The sequence below is a fragment of the Tenrec ecaudatus genome, chromosome X, assembly GCF_050624435.1.
Source record: "Tenrec ecaudatus isolate mTenEca1 chromosome X, mTenEca1.hap1, whole genome shotgun sequence".
NCBI classification, from domain to species: domain Eukaryota; kingdom Metazoa; phylum Chordata; class Mammalia; order Afrosoricida; family Tenrecidae; genus Tenrec; species Tenrec ecaudatus.
Window position 1 is genome coordinate 127825368 of NC_134548.1, and position 22492 is coordinate 127847859.

Here is a 22492-nt window from a genome sequence, read left to right on the forward strand (position 1 = left end):
CTATGAGGGCTTGTTGGTGCTGTCTTCTCCACACGCCTTATTTTGCCCATATCTACAAAGGTGGTCACTATCACGAACTTGATATTACCAGATCTCCTCATATCACTGTTCTATGTGCACGTCTTATCTCCGCCAACCGCAATCTGAGGGTAGGGATTTCTGCCCCACACTGCCTTATATGTTAAAAGTGGCTTCAGAAGCGTGTTTATCTAAGCTGGGCTGGCTTTATTTCATCAAGACAGTTGAAGCATTTTTTCAGTGCCAGGCCCTTTTTCGGTGCTGAGGAAACAGCGGTAAACAGATCAGACAGATCCTCTACCCTAATGGAACTTAGCCATGTAGTAAATAAGTGGAAGAAATGAGCCTCTTTATGTGTCTAGAACATTGCAACAAAAGCTCATAGGAAACAGTATAGAATAGTTGAATGCCGTGCGGATGGCATGACAACTCTGGCCCTATCTTGAACTGGATGTGTATTTTGAGTACATTTCTCAACCATCTCTGCATCCATTTCCCTGTGTGACACATGTAGATCCAATGGCTATTGGGAGACTTGATTTAGAAAAGAGATGCAAAAGTATGTTGGAGGGAATGTCCTCCACCAGATATTTTAAATGACAGCAATGAAAACCCCACAGCGAACACGTCACTTACATGGCAAACAAGATAAAGATGTCTGTTCTTATCACAGCTTGTAAGTGCTGTATTGGAAGGTCTACTTAGATTGCAGGCAAGGAATGGAAAAAAGGCATTGAGCTTGGAAAGGAAGTAGAATGAGCTCTATTTACAGGTGACACAGTCTTAGATATTAAAAATTCTAAAGACTCCACCTTGATTTTGTAAAGTTACTAAATGAGTTCACCAAGGTTGCAGGATACACTTTACAAAACCAGGCTTTCTGGAAACCAGCCATGGATCATCTGAGAGAATGGAGTTAAGAAAATAGCCGCATCAAGCAGGATAAAATACTTAGAATTAAATTTGACAAAAGGCACACAAGAAATATGGTTTTTAATATATATTTTTTCAAACTGGGTTTTTTGTTGTATTTTGTTATTGTTGCTAGCCTTCCTGACTCTCTGTTAATGTATGTTTCTATCTTTTTCAGTATATGAAACCCAGGATGGGTGAGTCTATAGAGACAATACTTAGATTAAGGATTCCTGGAGGGTATGGCAGATGTGTGTGTGTGTGTGGGGGGAGGTATGGGGAGCTGATGGCAAGGATTTCAAGAAGGCAATGTTTTGAAACTGTGGTCGCGATTGAACACTACTACTTGATATGAGTGGACCATGGAATGGTATGACATCTGGATTATATCCTAAGAAAATAGTTTTGGGGGGAAAAAGGCATGTGAGATTTGCATATTGAAAGCAATAATACTGCTGAAAGAAATGAAAAAGGATCTAAATAAATGTCTTGACACAGTGGCTGCAATGGAAGGTTCACACTAAACGATTGTGAGGATGGTGCAGGACCAGGCAGTGGTCCTGTAGGGTCGCTGAGTCAGAGCCGACTCACCGGCACCTGACAACAACAAATCAATGGGAAAACATCCTATGTTCATGAATAGGAAACAATCCCAACGTAGGTTCAGATTCAACACAGCTGCTGCTCCTGTTCCCATTGCTGAGTTTTTCTTGTGTGTTTCCATAAATGGACAAGCAGACCCTGAAATTTGTATGGAAATACAAGGATGCCAGAATAGCTAAAAACAACCTTGAAAAAGAAGAACGAAGTTGGAGGCCTTGCAATTCCTCCTTCTAAAACTTACTGCACAGCTCTATGAATCAAGATGGTATGGCACTGGCAGGAATAGAGATGGAGTAAAATTGGGAGTCTAGAAATGAGCCCAGGTTCATTATAAAGACATAGCATCTTATGTTTCAACAAGTGTGCTAAGACCAGTCAAGGAGGCAAGAATGTCCTTTTAATATATGGTGCTGGGACAAATGGATATTCACCTACAGAAGAGTGAAGCTGCACCCTCACTTCACCACACATATAAAAATTAACTTGAAATGTATCAACAACCTAAAAGTAGGAGCTACAACCAGAGAAGTCTCAGAAGGAAACAGGTGTAAATCTTCGTGACCGTAGCTAGGCAAAGTCTATGTATGCACCAAAGCATCGGACCTTATCCAAACTAAGACCATGTGCTTCAAAGGGTGCCACCACAGCAATGAACAGACAACCCACAGAATGGGAGAAAGTTAGTGTCCCGCACTGATCTGATACAGGGCTTGCACTCATATCTAGAATACAGATGAAGAACCATTACAACTGGCTAAGACGGACAACCGAAATACAAATGAGTCTTAAAAAGCAAAACAAGAGAATGCACAAGGTAATCAAAACTACACTAACATACCACTTCACACTCAATTTGAAGGCTACGAGGAGAAAACAGGGACAATAACAGGTGCAGATGAGGATGTGGAGAAAAAGGAAGCCGCACACATCACAGCTGCTGGTGCTGTTGGGTGTGTCAAGTCGACGCGGAGGGACCTAATATACAGCAGAAGAGAAAATGACTCCCGACACTTTAGGGAGCAGCACCCCGGGGGTTCCTAAAAAAGTTCAAGGTACCTCTCCTCCGTCCCAGTCATGCAAGAGCTGCATAAGACTGCAACCCTGGGAAAAGATGTACAGACTGACATGAGGTCTTGTAAGGACATGCCCACAAAAATGGAAAATAGTCGAACAGTGAACATGAGAGTTCACAGCAACATTAGTGATGTGGCTAAAAAATGGAAGTAACTCTAATGCTGATCAACAGAGGAATGGACTATCATCACTGGAATATGATTCATTAAAAAGATGCTGCAACATGACTAAAGCCTGAGAACACGGTGAGAAGCCAGTCACCAAATGCCCCCAATTGTATGCTTTCAATTCTATGACGTTATCTAGAAGAGGCAAAGTGCAGAGCCTGAAAAGTAGACTACCACTTGCTAGAGGCTAAGTGCTTGGGGGGATATGGGGAGTGACTTTTTAATGTGATAGAAATTTCTATCCGGGATGAAAAGGGATCTAAAATTGTGATCAGTCACATAACTGTGGGCCTATTAACATATATACTTGAAGTGGATGAATTGTATGGTCTGTGAAAGATATTTCATAAAGAGGGAAAGCAGAAGCAGGGGACAGCATGGTAAAATATCAAGTTTTAAAATGCCAGTCCACCAAACCAAGTCTTTGAAGATCTCAGCCACAACTTCGACCGGGAGTTGGATGAGCAGACAGGCACTTTTCTTAGAGCCTGTACGTGGCTGGGAACTCGAGAAACATTGAACTATAATCAAATAAAGGAAGTCCTATTGCTCACCAGTCCTAGGATGGGACTTGTCACGCAAACCCACTCCCTGCCAACTTTGATTCCCTTTCTTTCCCTCTATATTTTGATAGTGGCAGGGTTGTGTTCAGAACTAGACCAACACTGAAAGCAACCCACATTTTGTAAATCAAAGCTGGTAAGAGCTAAGCTAGAACACTCCCGTGACTGTAATGCATTGCTTATATTCCTCATCGCAGAGAAAACAAATCTATTAAAAAAACAAACAAACTTGGATTCGTATGATGACCTATTTAGTTTATTAATTAACTACTGAGTTATTGCTAGTTCTATGATATGTTTGATTCTAAAGCTATTGATACCACAGGTTTCCCTTTTAATTTTTAAAAAGATGCTTAAAATATTTATGAGGACCGGAATATCATCACTGGGGTAGTACTTATATACATGTATATTTATATATGAAGCCAAATCATACAGTGGTAACAATAATAACCCCATCTGTAGACATGTTCCCCCCCAAAACTGGTGACAAACTATTTCATATAAAATAACTTTTCTCTATGGCCTATCATTATAGTGATAAAAGAACACCTAATTCTATTTCACAATATGTTCAAAGACTATCAAAACAATCCTTCCCAAAGAAAGTTGGGATTCCAGTTTACTAACAAAAAAACTACCAGCAGAGCAGAAATAGACGGTGATTTGAATTAATTTAGAGGCCAACAGTTTCTAAAATCACTAATCAGAATAAATGATAGTATATGCAATGGTTAGAAATACATCCTACTTGCCTCTGTCATCCAGCTCCCTTATCATCGGAATGTTGAGAAAACTAATCTAGTGGAATTGTCCCATGCCCTTGGCCACAGGAAATACAATGACCTTTGGCTTTTCTCTTTAGCCATCCAAAGAGTCTTTTTGCATAATGTCTTTTCTTCTCTGACTAGGGTTTTATGGACTCATAACTGGAGTAGTGCATTAGTTGTCTAGTTGGCTTGTTTCCATTTCTCTGTGCCTCAAATACAACTGGCAATACTATGAGTCACCATTTAATCAAGCAATCGCTCTTGTTTAAATTCCTTCACTGGTTCCCTCTTGCATATTGAACAAAGTCCAAGCACTATTAGCCTGGTGTTCCAGGCCTTCCAAACCCTGCTCCAACCTTTCTTTACTAGATTTGTCAGACAGACCACTGCTGCGAACGAATCTGGTAGCCACACTGTCCTCTGAACTTGTGCAACTTTGCTCATGCTGTTCAGAGGGTTGCATTGGGGCGGGAACAGGTGGTCCCTGTCATCTTGGCTCAAGGCTTATCCCTCCGCACTACATGAAGCCCTCCCTGAATGCTACACACTTCACAATATTCTTTCCTTAAGACTCGTGGACAGTGTCATTTAGTAATATTCATATGAAACTTCCCATGTCTTATACCAACGATTAATAGTTTTTTTCTCTTCAACTAGATTTTAAGCTCTTCGAGGACAAAGGTCATTTATTATCTTTCCAAACATTACCCACAATGCACAACAACACTAAGCTTGGGGGAAGCAACCTCACGAACAACAACAAAACCAGAAACAAAACCCAAACTCACCGCCATCAAGTTGATTCTAACTTCAAGTGGCTCCACTGGACAGAGTAGACCTGCCTCTGTGGATTGTTGAGGCTGTAAATCTTTATGGAATGGATGGATGTATGGATTGTGATAAGAACTATACGAACCCTCAATAAAGTGATTAGAAAAATTATCGTTATGGGAACACAAAGCCTCATCTTGCTCTCATGGTGGGAGCTGGTGGGTATGAACTGGCCACTTTGTGGTTAGCAGCCCAACATGTAATTGGCACATTTCCCAAGATGCCTTACCCTTGAAAGCAGCACTCTCTCTACATGTGTCCTTTCACATACATTAAAATACAAGATGAAACTGGGGCTATAGGTTGCTGTCATTTATTAAACAAATTGATTCTGGAATACTTTTGAATGCCCCGTTAACAATACAAAGTTGACTGATTCTTTCTCCAAAACATGCCATTTTTTGATAGGCAAAGTCAACTGATCAAGCGAGGAGCATGTTTAAGATCAGATCACATGAGCAAGTGAGCACACGATCAGATCAAGTCAAAGATTCATGGAATCTCCTTATATTTTTAACGCTTCTGTTTTTTCATCAGCAAAAAGACTAAACTACCTAAGGAAAATTGGTCTAGAGCTTGAAATTTACACGAAGGCCTAGAACATGATAAGGAGATTTTGAACTAAAAGCACTTCCCCACACCTTGTTTTCTCCTATTTCCGTCATCTGAGGTTTCTTTAGCCATAGAATTGCTAGCTCACTGGGGCCATCCGTAGGGCTTCTGAGGCTGTCAGTTTTCACAGGGGCAAACAGCCTCATCTTTCTCCCATGGAGAACCTGGCGGGTTTAAACTATCATCCTTGTGGTTAGCAGTTCAACACAGACCAGACAGTGCCACCAAGGCTAGCAGTTGCTAAAGTGTATTGGTTACGTACTGTCCCATGGCAGCTGCACCATAAAGACTTATTGAAATGCTTGGTAGTCCTGTAACTGAAGCAAAGCAGCTACCTTGGGCCTTGCTGCACAAGCTACGCAGTTGCATAGGATGCACTGCTGGCCAGTTCTCAGAAATGCCTTGTGTAGCTTTATGGGTTGCCCTAGAAGATCACGCTTTGTCAACAAATACTACTTGCTAGGGAAATCTGTGCCATATCCCATCTCTCTATATGGAAGTCCGAACAATTTCAATGACCATGAATCATCAGGTCCAGACAGCAAAACAAAACAAAACAAAACAAAAACGTAAGCCTCACATTTCTACGGCATTCTTGGTGTTCCATTTATTTGGAAACATTTCCTGGTTAAATAATACTTTGGGGCTCCGTTCTCTAGCCGCGACTAACCATAGGCAATGATCCCACAATTTGAAATATCTGTGTGTTTATGGCAATGTTTTCAGCCTATCTTTTCTTCTCCAAGGCTTGGTGTAATAATGAATCAAGCTTCTGGTTAATAAAAATATGAGATTCCAGATGGGTTTTTCCTTCCCTTCAAAGTACAAATCAGTTTCACCTTTTATTGTGTTCCATTATACAATTGTACACAGTACCATTATTATTTGAAGCACTAATGAAGCAAATGGAAGGGACCTTTTTTTCCAAGCTCTACTTTTCAGTATACAGATTTACCATAAAAAGTACAAACCAAGCACAGTGGTGCAATTTTCCAGGCACTTTCAAGTCGCTTAACTATTTACATATACATCAGCACCCTGTTTGAAAGCGTGAACATTTTGGTGGGGGGTGGGGTGGGCGGGCAGGGACAAAATACTCCATGTTCGCAAATCTTTCAATGTGTGACATTTACACAGCTTCAAATATTCCTGAGAAAGGTCCATCGCATTGCCATTTCCCGTGGGCACGTCCTCAGACTTCAGCAGCGTACCTCGGGGAACCATAGCCTCTGTCGCTCGATGTACCACTAATTGCACAAAACACATGCAGTGTGTTGCTCATCCAGGGTGAGTGCATCGTGTCTTCTTGGAATATCTACAACAAAGGACAGGGGCATGTTTAGCATGGAACAGAAGAGCCACTGCAAAAAAAAAAAAAGAACATGTCTATGCAATGTCAGGCATGTGCCAAATGTATTGGTGACACTGAAGGTACTGGTTAAAATGACATAAAGCAGAAAGAGCAAAGGGTAACATTACCGGTTTAAATCTTCATAGCTGTATTACAAAGGCAGCATTAAAAAAAAGCAGAAAAGATCAGGTTATTGATTAAGAACATGAAAGGATCCCAAACTGCAAAATGCACTAGAGAGTGAAAGGTAATGCAATCTTTAAATACTGTCTGAACATACGGGCATCTGAAAGCAATAACCACTGGGCTCTCTGGCACGAGTCTCTTAACTGTGATGTGAACTGAATAGCAAATAAGCCAGTAAAACCAAGACTCATAGATCCAAATCTCTATGCCTGTGGTTAGGATCTCATTTGGGAATGGGTGGTCTACATTAATGTGGCAGGACATGTATGGGGTGTGTTTGGGGTCCATTCATTCTGCTGTATGAGAGATGGAACAAGCACCTAAGAGAAGCCAAGCTGGGGGAAGAGAGATGCCATGCCACGTGAAGATGGCCCAGGAGGCAGGCGTTCAGAAGATAAACACAGAGAAAGAGAGAGCCTTCCCCAGGCCCAACACCCGGTGACAGGCTGCGAGCCTCTGAAACTGCGAGATAGACATTTCTGTTTGTTAAAGCCACCCACTGTGACATTTCTGTCACAGTCGCATGAGAGACCTACAACATATGTAAAGGCTGTTTCCCAGAATTACCCGTGGGGCTTCCCACACACCTGACTACTCATGCCCCCTTCCTAGAGATTGCAACACAATATTAGATGAACATGCAAGATCTCAAACTTCCAACATGTGGTTCTCCACAGGTTTTCACAGAAAATCCTAGATGAATCCTAAAAATTGACCTTTGGGGGCTATCCTGAGCTGTACCATTGGCGTTGCTACAAATCATCAGGCCTAAATGAAATTCATGCTGGGGAAAATTCTTTCTACAAAAATGCTAACTCAAATGACATTGCTTTGAAAGCATAGTATAGAGGTTTAAGAGATTTTTCTCATAGAAGCCCTGGTGGTACAATGGTTAAGTGCTGAAAGGTCAGTGGGTGCAATGCACCAACAGCTCTGTGGGAGAACAGCCCTGGTGGATGGCTCCCAGACATGGTTCTTCTTGTTGTCGGGTGCCATAGAGTCGGTTCCGTCCGACTCATAGAAACCCCACACTACCTGGTCCTGTGTCATCCTCACACTTCTTCTACCTTTGAGCCCATGGAGATTACAGCCTAGGATAGGAACCCATACCCCTAGAATAGGAATGGGCTTTGAGCTGACGGTACGCAACAATTGATTATCCATTAGATATGTTAAGCCCAAAGCATCCTCATTCTGCAGAAATTACAAAATATACCAGAAAAACACTCCGATGGCTACCACCAACCATATCTACCTAAGAAGCTTCCACTAACAGATTGAAAAGAATACAAATCCCTTTTTAAAAAATCAGAGGTTGAAGAAGTCTTTAAAAGGACAATTTACTTGTGTTGGCATATTATAACAGATTGCACTGAAAAGGGCCACGGACTAGCCAGATTATATATTTGGTCAAGGATTGATGGACTCCAATAGAATATTTTGTGTGTATGTGTGTGATCCAAGTAAGTTTTTGCGAAGGACAAGACAAGTTTCAGGGCTTACAGTCTCAAAAGAGTACATAGCAGTTCTGGAAAGTATGCCAAGCTGTGTGGAAGCTGCGCTAGGGTTCACAACTGGACACGAACCACGACTTGGAAAAGAGCACCCACATGTGTGGAACTGGAAGGGGAGGGAGAGGCCCAAGCACCGTAGAGCAGCGGTTCTCAACCTGTGGGTTGTGACCCCTTTGGGGGTTGAATGACCCTTTCATACAGGTTGCCTACGACCATCAGACAACCCATATATTTCTGATGGTCTTAGGAACCGAGACACCGCTCCTCTATCTGTCTCCAGGCGGGTCCGCCCACATACAGATATGCCCACATATGAGTACCCGGCATGAAGACTGTTACTCATGCTGCACCGTGATTCAAGACAAAATTTAATTTATTTGTCATTAGAAATAAATATTTCACAATCTATAATTACATATTGTTTTTGCGATTCATCACTATGCTTTAATTATGTTCAATTTGTAACAATGAAAATAAATCCTGCATATCAGATATTTACATGATGACTCATAACAGTAGCAAAATTACAGTTATGAAGGAGCAACGACAATAATGTTATGGTTGGGGGGGGTCACCACAACATGAGGAACTGTAGTAAAGGGTCCCCCTATTAGGAAAGTTGAGAACCACTGCCCTAGTGGCTCAGAGCATGTGGGCCAAGAGGCTGTGGGCCCTGAGTAGGCCAGGAATGTGCGCATGTGCAGAGGAGGGAGACCCTCACTCTCCACCGGCCGCTGACCAGAAGCAGAGTAAAAGAGCGAGGCCTTTCCACAGCCAGGACATTTCAAACCGGTGGCTGGAGAAGGGCGGTTGATGGTATTGGTGGACCCCATTGGCTGAGTTCGGCTCACCTGTGTGATGTACCTAAGGTGGGTGTGTCCAAGATAATGGTTTCACCTGGGCCTAGGGGGATTGTGTCTGTGCATGCTCAGTTTGGGGTCTTCCCATGGGTGTTCAATGAGCATTTTATCCTTTGTTTTCTTTTGAGGTATTACTTTCCCTTGGGAAATCAAGTCTCTCCTTGAAATATGTGAAATAGCCCGGTTGGCATGGTGGATTGTGGGATGGACTGTTAACAACAAGGTCAGCAGTTCGACCCGCCGGTCCCGCTGCAGTCAAAAGATGAGACTTTCTACTCGCGTAAAGTGTTCGTCTGGGAAACCCACAGGGGCAGTTCTGCTCTGTCCTACAGGATTGATATGAGTCAGAATAGACTTGATGGCAGTGAATGGAAAATGGCATTTTTTTCAAAAAAGTCCTATAAAGACAACCTTTTTTACCCAGTGGAGGGGCATAATAACAGAAAGTTTGCAGAAATATAAAACATGAGCCAAGGAGAAAATCCTTGGTTAGTTGTCGATGGAGAATTTTTACAAATGTCATTGCTGCATTGAATCTCACTCACAGTGACTCGATAGGATAGGGGGAGGAACGGCTGGCCTGTGGGCCATGTAAGGCCCTGAAATCATGAATACCAGCTACCATCACAGGCCTCACAACAAAGAGAGGCGGTTCCAGCCATCACATTAGGGGTGAGCTCATTAGATGTTTGATCAAATGCAGCAGGCTAATTTTTAAGTTGAGATTTTTGTATGGTCCGTGAATGAGGCTCTGAATGTCCAGATGGCCCTTGGAAGTAACAAGGTTCCCCAACCCCTCCAGATACGACAAAACTCACTCTGCCGCATAGGGTGTCCAAGACTGGAATCCTTTGGAAGGGAACAGACCGAAACATCGGCCGCTCTTGGCACAGCTGTTGAGCTGGAATGACCCATTTTTCGCTTCGAAGCTGAGCGCGTAACCACTGGGCCACCAAAGCTCGGGAGAGGGTAGTGTAGCAAGGGTTCTAAAACATTACGCTCCATGGCTTATGGAATTAAGTAATAACTGAAGGGTAGGAAGTACAACAGCAGATTAAAAATTGAGCTTCAGGAAACAAAACAAATCTTAACCCCCAACACTTTCAGGAAAGATCTGGATCCAGTAATAATAGCACATGGACTAATTTGCTTTCAGTTTGAATGATTTAAAGTTCAAGACGAGGTCATGTAGCTGCATGCAAATTAAATAACTAAAATACAGTACACACTGGCTCAAGATGACACGTATCACTGCTTTTGCTCTTCTGTGGAGGAGGAGTTTTTGCTTTCTGTCTCCTATGTACCACGAGGAACGGAACCCCATGAATTGGAGAGTTTCCAGGAACAAACTATGTAGTCTACTCGATAAAGATGCACTTCAGGACAAGGAAGGTGCAAAGAAGCGCAGGCCCTTTGTACACGAGCTGAGCTTGAGATACAGACCCGAAGACAAGTGGAAAGGTTTCCTCCTTCCCCGGCCCGATCAACCTGGGAGCTCTGGAAGGGAAAACAACCACCGGAAACCAAGAAGCAGAGAAGTTACCTCAGAACTGCCTGCAGTCGCTGCTAGGTGAGCAAACATGTATATTAAAGAAGGTATATGAAAGACCTAGAACCCTGATTCGAGACTCCATAAGCCAACAAGATGCCCAGATTCCCTGCCACAGACAATGGGCACATGGGGGCTATGTAGTTTCATTGAACACATGGGAAGATGTACATATGGCTGACCGGATTCTCCATACTGAGAATATTTCAGTGGTTGGAAAATTAGATTTCAGGTCACTTGGTGCAATGGTAACTAAAGTGAGATTTTTTCCCCCAGAAGCATCCCTCCTCCTCAGTTCTCTCTGACTACATTGCAGGTCTTTGAATACAAACCACTGCCCACCTATTCGGAGCGAGTGATGCACAAAAGGGAATGCCTTCGACCAACCACAGACAAGAAGCTAACCAGACTCTTAGGGAAAAGCTGAACACATGCCTGTGCTCAACCATCGGCCAAACAACAGACAGGTCTTAGCGGGGAAATAACATTAGTGGGGTGCGGCCCACCTTAGAATAATCAACCCATTGAGACCAAAAGGGCAGCACTTAAATGCAAGGACAAAGTAGAGAAGGTTAGGAGGCGAGGAGGTATGGACACAGGAAACAGGGAGGAAGTGGGCTCCGTGATGGTGTGTTGAGGGGATTGCGGTCAGTGAGATGAAGGGCAATGGTATGAACCTGCGAATGAAAACCCGATGAATGAAAAGTCTGTGTCTCTACTGGGTTTACAGTTATCCTTGTTTCTCTGAAAACTCTCTATTGACACTCTTAAAACTCTAGAGGTGGAAGTGTCCCTGTAGCCAATGTATACCTTTTTAGGTGTTGTCCTATTACTAAGGAAAGGAAGGAGGCGTTATACTTCGTGTAACAGGGACCTCTCACATGCTTAAAAGGTGAAAATAATTCACAATTCCTATGTGGACGAGATTCACGAGGGTATCTCAGAGGACTCTAGTTCTCTGAAGATCAGAGACAGAGAAAAGCCTCAACTATTTAATTGTGACACAATTTGGCTAGATTTGGTTAGATTTTTAAAAAATCATTTTATTGGGGCTCATACAACTCTTATCACAATCCACACAAACATTGTGTCAGGCACATTGTTGCCATCATTGTTTCAAAGTATTTTCTTTCTACATGAGACCTTGTATAAGCTCATTTTCTCCTCCTTCCTGAACCCTTAATAATTTAAGAATTACTTTTATTTTTCATGTCTTGCACTGTCTGATGTCTCCCTTTAGCCCCTTGTCTGTTGTCTATCCCGCTGGGAGGAGGTTATAGGTAGGTCATTGTGATTGGTTCCCCCTTTCTCCCTCCACCTTCGCCTTCCCCTCCTGGTATGGCTACTCTCCATATTGGTCCCGAGGAGTTTATCTGTCCCGGGTTCCCCGTGTTTCCAGCTCTGATCTAGACTTTGCAGTAATTGTTATCACCATTCAGTCAAAGACCACATGATAAGTTCAACGAAAACAGAGCTGTGCAAGTTATGGGACTAGGCAAACAAGCTCTCCTATTTGGAAATCGCTCAGGATCCCACCTAAATGACAGTACCTCATCTATTATAGTCAAGGTGCAAATGACCCATTTCCGGACACAGCTCTTGAGCCAATCATTTCTTTAGGTCCCTACATGAGGGGTGCTGTTCTCCATGTTCACAGGAGATGGATCCAGTCTTTTGCTCCTGACACTGGGGCACAAAGAACAGGCTAGTTTATGACTGGTCACTGTTCCAGGTAACTGCTTCTAATCCCATGATGTAGACTTAACCATGGACCCAACTTTGACAGGTTTCCCTGTCCGTGGTTAAGTCAACTACCAGAGAGCAACAGCAAAGTGGGGCAAGGCCGGACCCTGTCCAAAGTGGAACACTCACGAGCACTGGAAAGACAAGGCCATCAGTGAATTCTGGCTCACACCAGTTTGACTGTTAGGGACTTTCCTAAGGAATGCTGGACGGCCCTGCATCAGTGATATTCTCACCAGTTCAAAGTCAATGGTTGCTTCCCGGGAGAAAGATGAGGCTTTCTACTCCGTGAAGAGTGACCGTCTCAGAAACCCACCCGGAGAGTTCTGCTCTCCTACAGGGTCTCTCTGAGCCAGAATCACCTCAATGGCAGTGAGTTTAGGGTTCGGGGACTACTTGCCTGCTCATGGATTATGTCAGACAATTCTTTCACCATGTCTCTGAAATTTGACTTCAGCCCCTCATGGTACTCAATTTGATCTTCTTTAATTAGCCGCTCATTGAGTTCCAGCGCAATGCTGCAGGCTTGTATAAATTTCCTGGGATGAACATCAAAAAGATAAAGGGTTTGCTTTTGACAATCGATTGGATACTCACTGTTAACCACGGCGTGCCTGGAAGGAAGATCCAATCCTAGCTGTTCTCTCCCTGTACTTTTGCCAGGGCCACTTCCAAAGTCGGGAAACCATCTTCCTTTCTTTTCTAGCTCTGCCCTTTGGTTTCTTACCACCTTTAAGACCTTAGCTGAATCCATGCTCTAGGAAGCTTTTAGCCTTGGCACTATCTTAGCTAAATTTGAGCGCTATTAATTTGCACCTGTAGACAAGGAATTATTTTATTCCAAGATGACTTATTTGGGGCTTGCTAAATCCCAGTCAGAATCTTCTGGGTAGCTGACATGGTTAAGTGCTCATCAAACTAGCCAAAAGGTTGGCAGTTCAAATACACCCAGAGGCCTGGTGATCTGCTTCAGACAGGTCACAGTCTTGGAAATTCTGTGGAACCAAGCTCTACTATGGACCCGCAGGGTTTCCATGAGTTGGAATTGACTCAGAGGCTGTCTAACTACAGTAACCACACGCACGCACTACGTGCAGGGCACTGGAAGCGTTAACAATCTGCGCTGGCTGGTAAGAAATGGATGATCCATCATAGAAGTATTTTTCCATTGTTTCATATGTTTATGTTTAGTGTCCGCAACTAAAGTGTATGTCTCAGGAGACAAAGTCCTTCATCGCCCATTTGTTTTATATCCATGCCCTAGCAATTAGGAGAGCTCTTTTGTCCATGTCAGATGTTAATAAATATTAGTGAGTGGATGACTACTGCTTACTCTGCACCCGGGAACCGCTGACAGCATGCAGACAGGAGGACTGAGTCAAGTGTGGTTGTTTGGTGCCACTGAGTCAGTTCTGAAGCATTGAGACCCTGTGGACAACAGAGCAAAACACTGCCCGGGCCTGTCCAGTCTCACACTTGTTCGTATGTCCGAGCCCATGGTTGCCGGCACTGTGTCAATCCATCTATTCGAGGGCCTCACTTTTCCTCTTTTAGGAAGCAGGAAGTCCTTTGCCAGGGACTGGTGTGACTTAGGGGCAAAGGAGCAGCTGGGTTAGCCTAGTTCTCCTTGGTCGATTTTACTCAAATCTCTTCCCTTTGGAATGCAAAATCTTTAAAAAAAATATTAAACAAAATGTGTCTACTGCAAAAATACTCAGGCATGCCTTATTTTATAGAGATGCTCAGTGAAGCGAAGATATTACATGCCCAGTAGGTAAATTCCCATTGGTTTGAATCTGCTGCACATGACCTCTTTAGAGTACTGATAAGAAAGGATGTTACTCTGAGAATTAAGGTGTACCTGAGCCATACCATGGTATTTTCAATTGCCTCATATACCTGTTAAAGTTAAACACTGAATGAGGAAGCCCAAGGAAGAATCAATGTTTGAGTTTGTGGTGCTGGCAACGACTATTGAAAAGTACCATGGACTGCCAAAAGGACAAACAGATCTGTCTTAGGGGTGGGAAGTACAGCCAGAATGCTCCATAGGGGCAAGGATGGTGGGACAATGTCTTACACACTCGGGCCGTGTTGTCAGGAGAGGGTAGTCCCTGGAGAAGGGCATCATGTTTGGTAAAGTAGAGAAGCAGCGCAGATAAGCAGGCCCTCAAGGAGATGGACTGACTCTGTGGCGGCAATAATGAGCTCAAGCACAGGAACGATTGGGAGGATTGTGCAGGAATGGGCAGTGTGTCGTTCTGTTGTGTATCGGGTCACTATGGGTAGGAACTAACTAGAAGGGAGCTAACAACACATTCCCAGTCGAAATAAGAAGACATTATAGGAGCAAGTCGAGGCAAGCCTCCCAGCCCCACTTTGCTTTCTGAAATGCAAGGGTAAATCAGCAAGGAATGAAATCACTGATGAATGCAGGCTTGTGTCTGTGTCACTGAAAGTATCCACAGCAATAAAGTCAGCTGGGATACTCAGTCTCTTAGGGCAACAAGGGGATTGTTCATGCCCAAAGCATGGACAAGGCCACACTTTTCCTTGCTATCTGGAGGTCACTTGAATATTGTAAAGGAGGACTGTCTCCTAAGAATACCTTTTTGAAGAGAGGGACTACTGAAGGGTACCATTGGTGGCCCTCCTTCTATGTGGGGAAACCCGATTCCCAGCCAAGGCACTGTAAGTGCAGCCACCACCGGTCCATCAGCAAAGGCATGAATGTTGCTGTGAAACGACACAGGCTGCAGAGGAACTTCCAGACTAAGATGGATTAGGAAGAAAGGACTGGTGATCTTGTCTAAAAAAAAAAATCAGCCAATGAAATTCCTATGGGTCACAAAGATCTGATCCTACTGGGCAAGGGGTCAAGGACCGACATTATTTGGGGAAGCCTTTTTTTTTTTTTACTTTTCTTTTAAAACCAATAAAATGGGGGTAGGAAGAATCATTATCCAATCTGAAGACCATAAAAAACACTTACCTGAACATGTCTTTCAGCTCATTCACCTTTTTCGGTGGATATTTGCTGGCTTGACTGTCATTTAAGAAAGTTCTGGCGTATGCCAATGGACCAGCATTGACCTAAATTAGAAGAAAGGAGGGCAGTGTCAGAAATGTAATAAAATCCTATTGAAAATAAAAAACACCACAAAATTGACACAAGATCCATAGCTGAGAAACCATATCCTAACTACAATTTGATTGAGAAAGTCATTAGCGAAAGCAAAGAACTTACAGAGATAACATTCTAATACCTTAGTTAATGATTTCTGAGCTATCAACAAAGGGTTTGGCGACAGAGGACCTTGTCAGATTCTGTACACGTATGTCATTTCTAGAAGTGAATTTAAATAAAATTGCTTTATGAAGTTACGGAAAAAATTATGCCCTAGTTTTTACATTCTAAGAATAAATGGCACAATGACAATGGACGCTTGTTCCTTGCCCCCATGGAGGCAAGAAAAGCAATTAATACAAGCCAGTGACCAGCACGTACCTGCACAGAGACACAGCCCTGTAATTTGAGTTGCAGCTGGATCATGTCCACATCCACAGAGGAGCAAAGCTTTTGCAGTTCTGCAGTTCTATCTTTTATCTCATCAGTAGCAACATCAATTGGTTTGAGATTGATCTGCTGCTCATAGTTTATAGGGATCCTCTTTTTCACATAGGGAAATGAGTTTGATGCTGTTAAAATGTACAGGGAGATTTACTATCATAAAAAAAACCCAGGTATCTTGAGACTACCTTTAAGACCCTAGATGTATTATTCATGATAGCTGGGCACCATCAAGTTTCTTCATCACACTGTCCTACGGAACCCATGTTTTCAGTGATCTCCCAGTTGACTTCATGTGAATTAGCTCAAAACTTTTACTATTCTCTGCTTTATATGAGATTGAGCTAGCTACTGGTTGTGAATGGTCATTGTTGATGGTTCCTTGCTGGGTATGCCCTGGTTCTCTATAGTTACCTGTACAGGGAAACTGAGATTGATGGAAATACAAAGATAATAATGGAATTGATGAGTTTCTGGGGACATGGAGGGAGAACATCAATGTGTAAAAGAAGGGGGAAAAGGCGCAAAATTGATTGCGATGATGAATGTACAGTCTTTCTTGATATTATTAAACTATTGAATTGTAAAAATCAATAATTTAAAAATAAACAAATGTTTATTTATTTAAATGTAGTAGGTTTCAAAACAGCTGAATTCAAGAAAGGGAAAAAGATTGTTGGGCTTTATTTCTCCTAGGTGTTTTCTGGGAGATCCCCTGGGCGTACAATCTGGTGTCTGCCCGCGTAGGGCGGAGGGAGGAGCTGTCTTTATGATATACTGCTGGGCCATCCAGGAGCCCAAGTGGTTTCACTCAGAGCTCTTTGTGGCGTGGTGGGTTACAAGATGGGCTGCAAAAGTCAGTAGTTCAAAACCAGGAGGAAAATGAGGTTTTCTGCTCCCATAATGATTTATCATCTTGGAAAAACACAGCGGCAATAACTACTACTTTGTCTTACGGAGTGACTAAGTCAGACTGAACTTAGTGGCAGTGAGGTTTGTTCTGTTGTGTTCTGGCCTGAGCAATCATGGATTACAGATGGGAAATCAATGGTTTCACACAGGGAAGTGTTTGTGCAAACTAGCAACTGAACAGCCGAGGAACGAAGAATTAAGATTTCAGTTATACTTCCTTGCTGGCCAGCTGCTACTTCAGTGTAGGAAAAGGGCCAAGACAAACATGCAATTAACATGCGGTCCGACTTACTAGTTAAGATGGTCCGGCGTTTGCACTGCTCTTCTATACAGCCTTGCTTTTTGCCTGATAATGTATAAGGTGCCTCAAACACAAATCGGGTGATGTTATGGTTTCTTTCGAACTCAGTCTTTCTTTCTGTGAGTTCTTTGTCATCAAAGTAGGGCTTCACATAAGTGACTTGGATATGAGCATACTTTGGATCAAGCTCTTTGGCATTTACCTTTGAGAAAGGGAAGATTTTTTAAAGTCAATGAAAGGGCAAAGAGAGGGTAGGTAAGCCATTCATTCTTTCAAACCACTATACGAACATTGTCATTAGGGATATATTCCCCACTAAATAGACATGCAGCTGAAGGAATTCTTTTTCGTTTAGTGGGGGGTGGTGGTGGTGGTAAACATAAGTATATGTGTATATCAATATATTTTGTTTCCTTCTGATTATAAAGATTTTCCAGAAATGGCATATTTAGGAGATGACAGACACCCATGAGTAAAACAAAACTTTCATGCTATCACCCAGCATGACCATTATTTGCATTGTCATGTATTTTCCTTCCAATCTTTTCTGGTTCTCTTGCAAAAGTGAAATCATCCAATGCCTTGTGATTCTTCCTGTTTCAAAAGTGAGATGGTACCTTGTCTTGTAATCCCAACCCCTTCAAATCCACTGTAGTTTTAGGGCTCTAGATCATCCTCAATTGCAGGCCCCTTTTATGCAGTGTGTGTGAACGTTTACACGGCAAAGTGGCTGGTCATTCAACACCTGACACGTTGGTTGCAGTCCTCCTGATGTAACAGCATTCTTCTCTGCTTTCTCCCCAGGTGTCCTGTGGCCTTTCCTCCTTCTTGACATCCCCACACTTTTTTCAAGGTGGAACGGATAAGCATGTTTTATGGAGCGATTCTTATTAACGAACTCCTGAGTTGTCTTCCAACATTTTAAAATGATAAACAATGCCTTGTATTTAAGCCTAGGTACATTTTCCTGATGCCCATCTATACCCCGGTCCCAAGAAAAAGTCTGAGAAGTTGCTTAGCTAAAGAAGTTGCTTGTTTTTAAGGACTTTTATATTTAACACCCAATCTCCCTGCAAAATATTTACCAATCTGTATATCCACCAGCAGTGTTAGCCGACAGTGGGTATTTCTGACTGCATTATCTTAATCTGATCCTACATTAATATGGAGGAAGGGGATCACCGAGAGGCACCTTGCCCGACAGCTGACATGAGCAAATCTACAAAGTGATCATTTTCATGGTAGACAATAAAATATATCATTGCCACTCAAAAGGTTTTCATTCTCTTGAGTCATTCAGTAGGTAGCAACTTCTAAGGCCAATAGGTTCTTTTTAAAAAGGAGCCTTGGTGGGTCTGTGGGATAAGTTCAGCATTGGGCTGCTAAAGGCAAGGTTGGTGGCGCAAACCCATCAGGCTCTTCTTGGGAGAGAGATGAGGCTGTCAATGCCCATGAAGATTTATAGCCTTGGAAATGCAACGGCGCAGTTCTAATCTCTCCTATAGGGATGCTGTGAGTTAGAATCAACTCAGTAGCAGTGTCCCTTGCCTTCAAAATCAGGACACTTCCTGGACAAATAAGGATGGTTACTTACTACTGTGCTTTTGCTCGCAAAATTCTGTCTATAGGAAACGATGCATTTTGCAGGAAATGGCCTCTTCTCCTACATCGATAAGGCCTTGGGCCTTGCTCCTAAACCTATTGCAATTTTAATGACAGCCACTGTCACTGAACTCAGGATGATATCATAGGGTAAAATGCGTGCCCCAGGATGACTCTAAACACGATGTGATTAAAAATCACAATGCCTAACCGGATTTACAATAATAGTTCATTTGTATTGAGCATGCTCCAAGACAAAATTCACTGCCGGCAATTTGATTCTGATTCACAGTGACCCTATATGACAGACTAGAACTGCGGGTCTGAGCCTGTAAATCTTAATGGGAATGAACAGCCTCATTTTTCTCTCGCAGAGTGGCTGGTGGTTTCAAACTGCTGACCTGTGGTTAGCAGCCCAACTCGTAACCTACTAACCCACCGTGACTTCTAGCTTCTATTACTATTACTGAACATTTTTCATGTACCAGGAACTCTACTAATCACTTCCTACATGTTAACTTATTTACTTCATCTAACAACTCCATCAGGTAGGTACTATGCTCACCCCCATTTACTAATGGGAAAAAATTAGGCCCAGAGAGGTTAAGTCATTCCTCCACGATTACACAGCAGAGGAGGGAGATGAATCCTAGTTTCTCTGACTCCAAAGCCTCTGTGCTTTCTTTCACTTGCTCCCTGGGCAGCCTCTACTACTGTGCTTCACCATCTCCACATAGGAAAAATGGTCAAGTCAGAAGTCACATACCATGTGAGGAACTAACAAACGAGGGTTTCAAAACGCAGGGGTATATTACCTTGTCCGAATCCTGAATTATTTTCACATTCTCTGTACCAAATTTTTCACCATACAGTTTAACAAGTCTCAGGGAGATCTCAGAGAGGCCAGTCAGCTTGGGCTCTTTGTAGATGTACTCCTTTCCATCCTCTTCTTCAAAAAAGGACTATTGGAAAGTTCAACATACAATCATTTATTAAATAACATCAGCGCACACCACATTTGGAGAAGAACCGCTAAAATAACTAGCCATATGCTTGAAGCAGATTTTTAAAGACCATGTTATTGCAATGCATTTGCACGTATTCAACCTGTTACCTTCAAATTAATGAGGTATGTTTTCTAATTCACTCTCCTATAATTATGGATCTGCAGCTTTCTATACTAGATTTTCTTTTCCTTCCCTGATTTTTCTTTCCAAGCATGACCTACTTGATATTGAACGCTGGGACAAGTTTCACCGAAAACAAAACTGAAAGCAAAATTGTAATGTTAGGTGGCTGTACTCTGACCTAGACATGGGAACCAAAGTGAAGTTTAAGCTGAAAGAGGCTCTCGTCGTGAACAGGCACTCTACCTAGACCAGTTACTGCTGTTGTGGTACAGCTAATAAATTCAAATATGAATGCTCACAATTAAAAACAAATCAGCAAAACCAACCTCATACTTACTTGGCCATAAAAAGCAACCCTGAAGAAAGTACCTAGAAGTCTCTTTTTGGAGTGCATAACCTCCAGAATTTTTGTGTAAGCGCCATGAAGAGTTCTGTAGATTTGAGTAAGTTTCTGAAAACAAAAACACACAATTACTTGGGTCTTTTGGATAATTACTAAACGCCTTCAACAGAAAGGCTCGAGGAGGGAGGGGGTGGTAAACGGCACACCAGTATTTCCTGTGTGAAATGGTCTGGATGGGTCAATGCCCTGTGTCACCATCAGACCACAGTCCTCTGCAACTTTTGGTCGATGGGCAGACCTTAAAATCACCCACTAACACTGAATTCCTACAAGTCCCGGTTCATTTTATTCACCTATCGATGGTCATTTGTATATATTTTTAAACGTATTCAGCTGTTAAGATCTGCCATTGCTGTGCATCCACTTAACTTCCAGGCAAAGGAGAAAAAATACTTTGCTTGAGCCATTAGGTGGAGAGACAGAAGGACAGACCATCTCTACAAGCTGTCAGAGCTGAAAAGGAAATGCCGCTAGGCTGGCATCAATGAGGACTTCTTTACCCCCAGTTTATAGACCTTTCCAAGGAATACAAGCACATGTTGTTAAATCCTATGGCACGAAGGTGGTGTAGTGGGCTACATGTTGGGCTAACTGCAAAGTCAGCAGTTCCAAACCACCGCTTCTCTGAAACCCACAGCAGCAGGATTACCCTGTCCTATAGGAGTTTTAAGAGTCAGAATTGACTTGTTGGCAGTATGATTTTGTTGGTGGTACTTGTGGTAAACCCACCCTTCTTTGCCTGTAGTTATAACCCCATTTGGTAATGGGTTATCTTTATTAAATTAATGAGGTAGGATTAGTACAGGCTGTGTCCTGAGTCAAATCTACTTGTGGTATTTCTGTTTCATTAGCACTTTCAACAACTCAGAAACTGGTCAGATGTGAATTTCAAATTATATTTTGGGTGTTTTCCATGGAATTTCATTTGGAAATAATATATCAATATAAAATAAAGTTTTAATCTCAAGATTTAAAAGCAATGCAAATTGGCAAAACACAATAAATAGCATGGAAAGTTTGGACACGTGTCAGTACGACACACTAGCTCACATATTGGTATTCAATGGTAAAATGCAAATGTCTAGAGAGATATTAAGAGAACTGTATTACTGGTTTGCCCAACACCCAAATAAAATACAAAGGCCAATAATCATCAAAAACTTAAATTGTCTACCTCAAACTCACGGCGTTTCTCATAAATTGGAATGATCAACTTGGAAATCTCAGAAATTACTTCGTAACGCTCTGCCTTCCATAAACCATCCACACATTGTTCTAATAACTCCAGCAACACCTCCTGTGTTAAGAGAAAATCCAGTAAGATCTAACAGAGTTTTAAACACATACACAATGAAGAACCGTTTTTGCAATAGTGAAGAACAAAGTCTTGAAGGTGGAAAAATGCACAGAAGGGGCAAAATTTCCCATTCAAATACCTGAAATATTGGAAGGTTAGAGCATTCATGTAAACCTGAAGTGAATATTTATACCAGTCAACGGTGTCGACTTTATTTTGTTTATTCACATAGTAAAGATATTCACTGTTCTTGCAAATGGAAACGGATTTGGAAGGAGCACTTTTACAAGGAAACATTGTTTGCATCCAATTGAGCAGGACAAACATGGTCAATTCTGCTAAGCCTATGTTCCTGTTGTTTGTAGGTGCTGTTGAGTTGATTCCAACTCATAGCCACCCAGTCCTGCGCCATCCTCACAATCATTCTTACGTTCATCCCATTGTTACCGCCACTGTGTCCATCAATCTCGATGATAACCTTCCTCTTCTTCACTGGCCCTCTACTTTACCAAGGATGATGTCC

The 22492-nt window shown here is 42.4% G+C and overlaps 1 protein-coding gene across 2 annotated transcripts in view; it reads right to left on the reverse strand.

Moving 5' to 3' along the window:
• Nucleotides 1-5140: 5140 nt before the first annotated feature.
• Nucleotides 5141-22492, reverse strand: part of DOCK11 (dedicator of cytokinesis 11) — a 232006-nt gene continuing 214654 nt past the window's right edge. For both annotated transcript variants that reach the window (XM_075539220.1, XM_075539219.1), the window contains 8 exons: nucleotides 21847-21969; nucleotides 20607-20720; nucleotides 19955-20101; nucleotides 17529-17739; nucleotides 16262-16452; nucleotides 15746-15846; nucleotides 13154-13292; nucleotides 5141-6865 (listed from right to left, as the gene is read on the reverse strand). In XM_075539220.1, the coding sequence (XP_075395335.1) occupies nucleotides 6743-6865; nucleotides 13154-13292; nucleotides 15746-15846; nucleotides 16262-16452; nucleotides 17529-17739; nucleotides 19955-20101; nucleotides 20607-20720; nucleotides 21847-21969 (1149 nt within the window). In that variant the 3' untranslated portion in view covers nucleotides 5141-6742. The remainder of the gene's footprint in view (nucleotides 6866-13153; nucleotides 13293-15745; nucleotides 15847-16261; nucleotides 16453-17528; nucleotides 17740-19954; nucleotides 20102-20606; nucleotides 20721-21846; nucleotides 21970-22492) is intronic.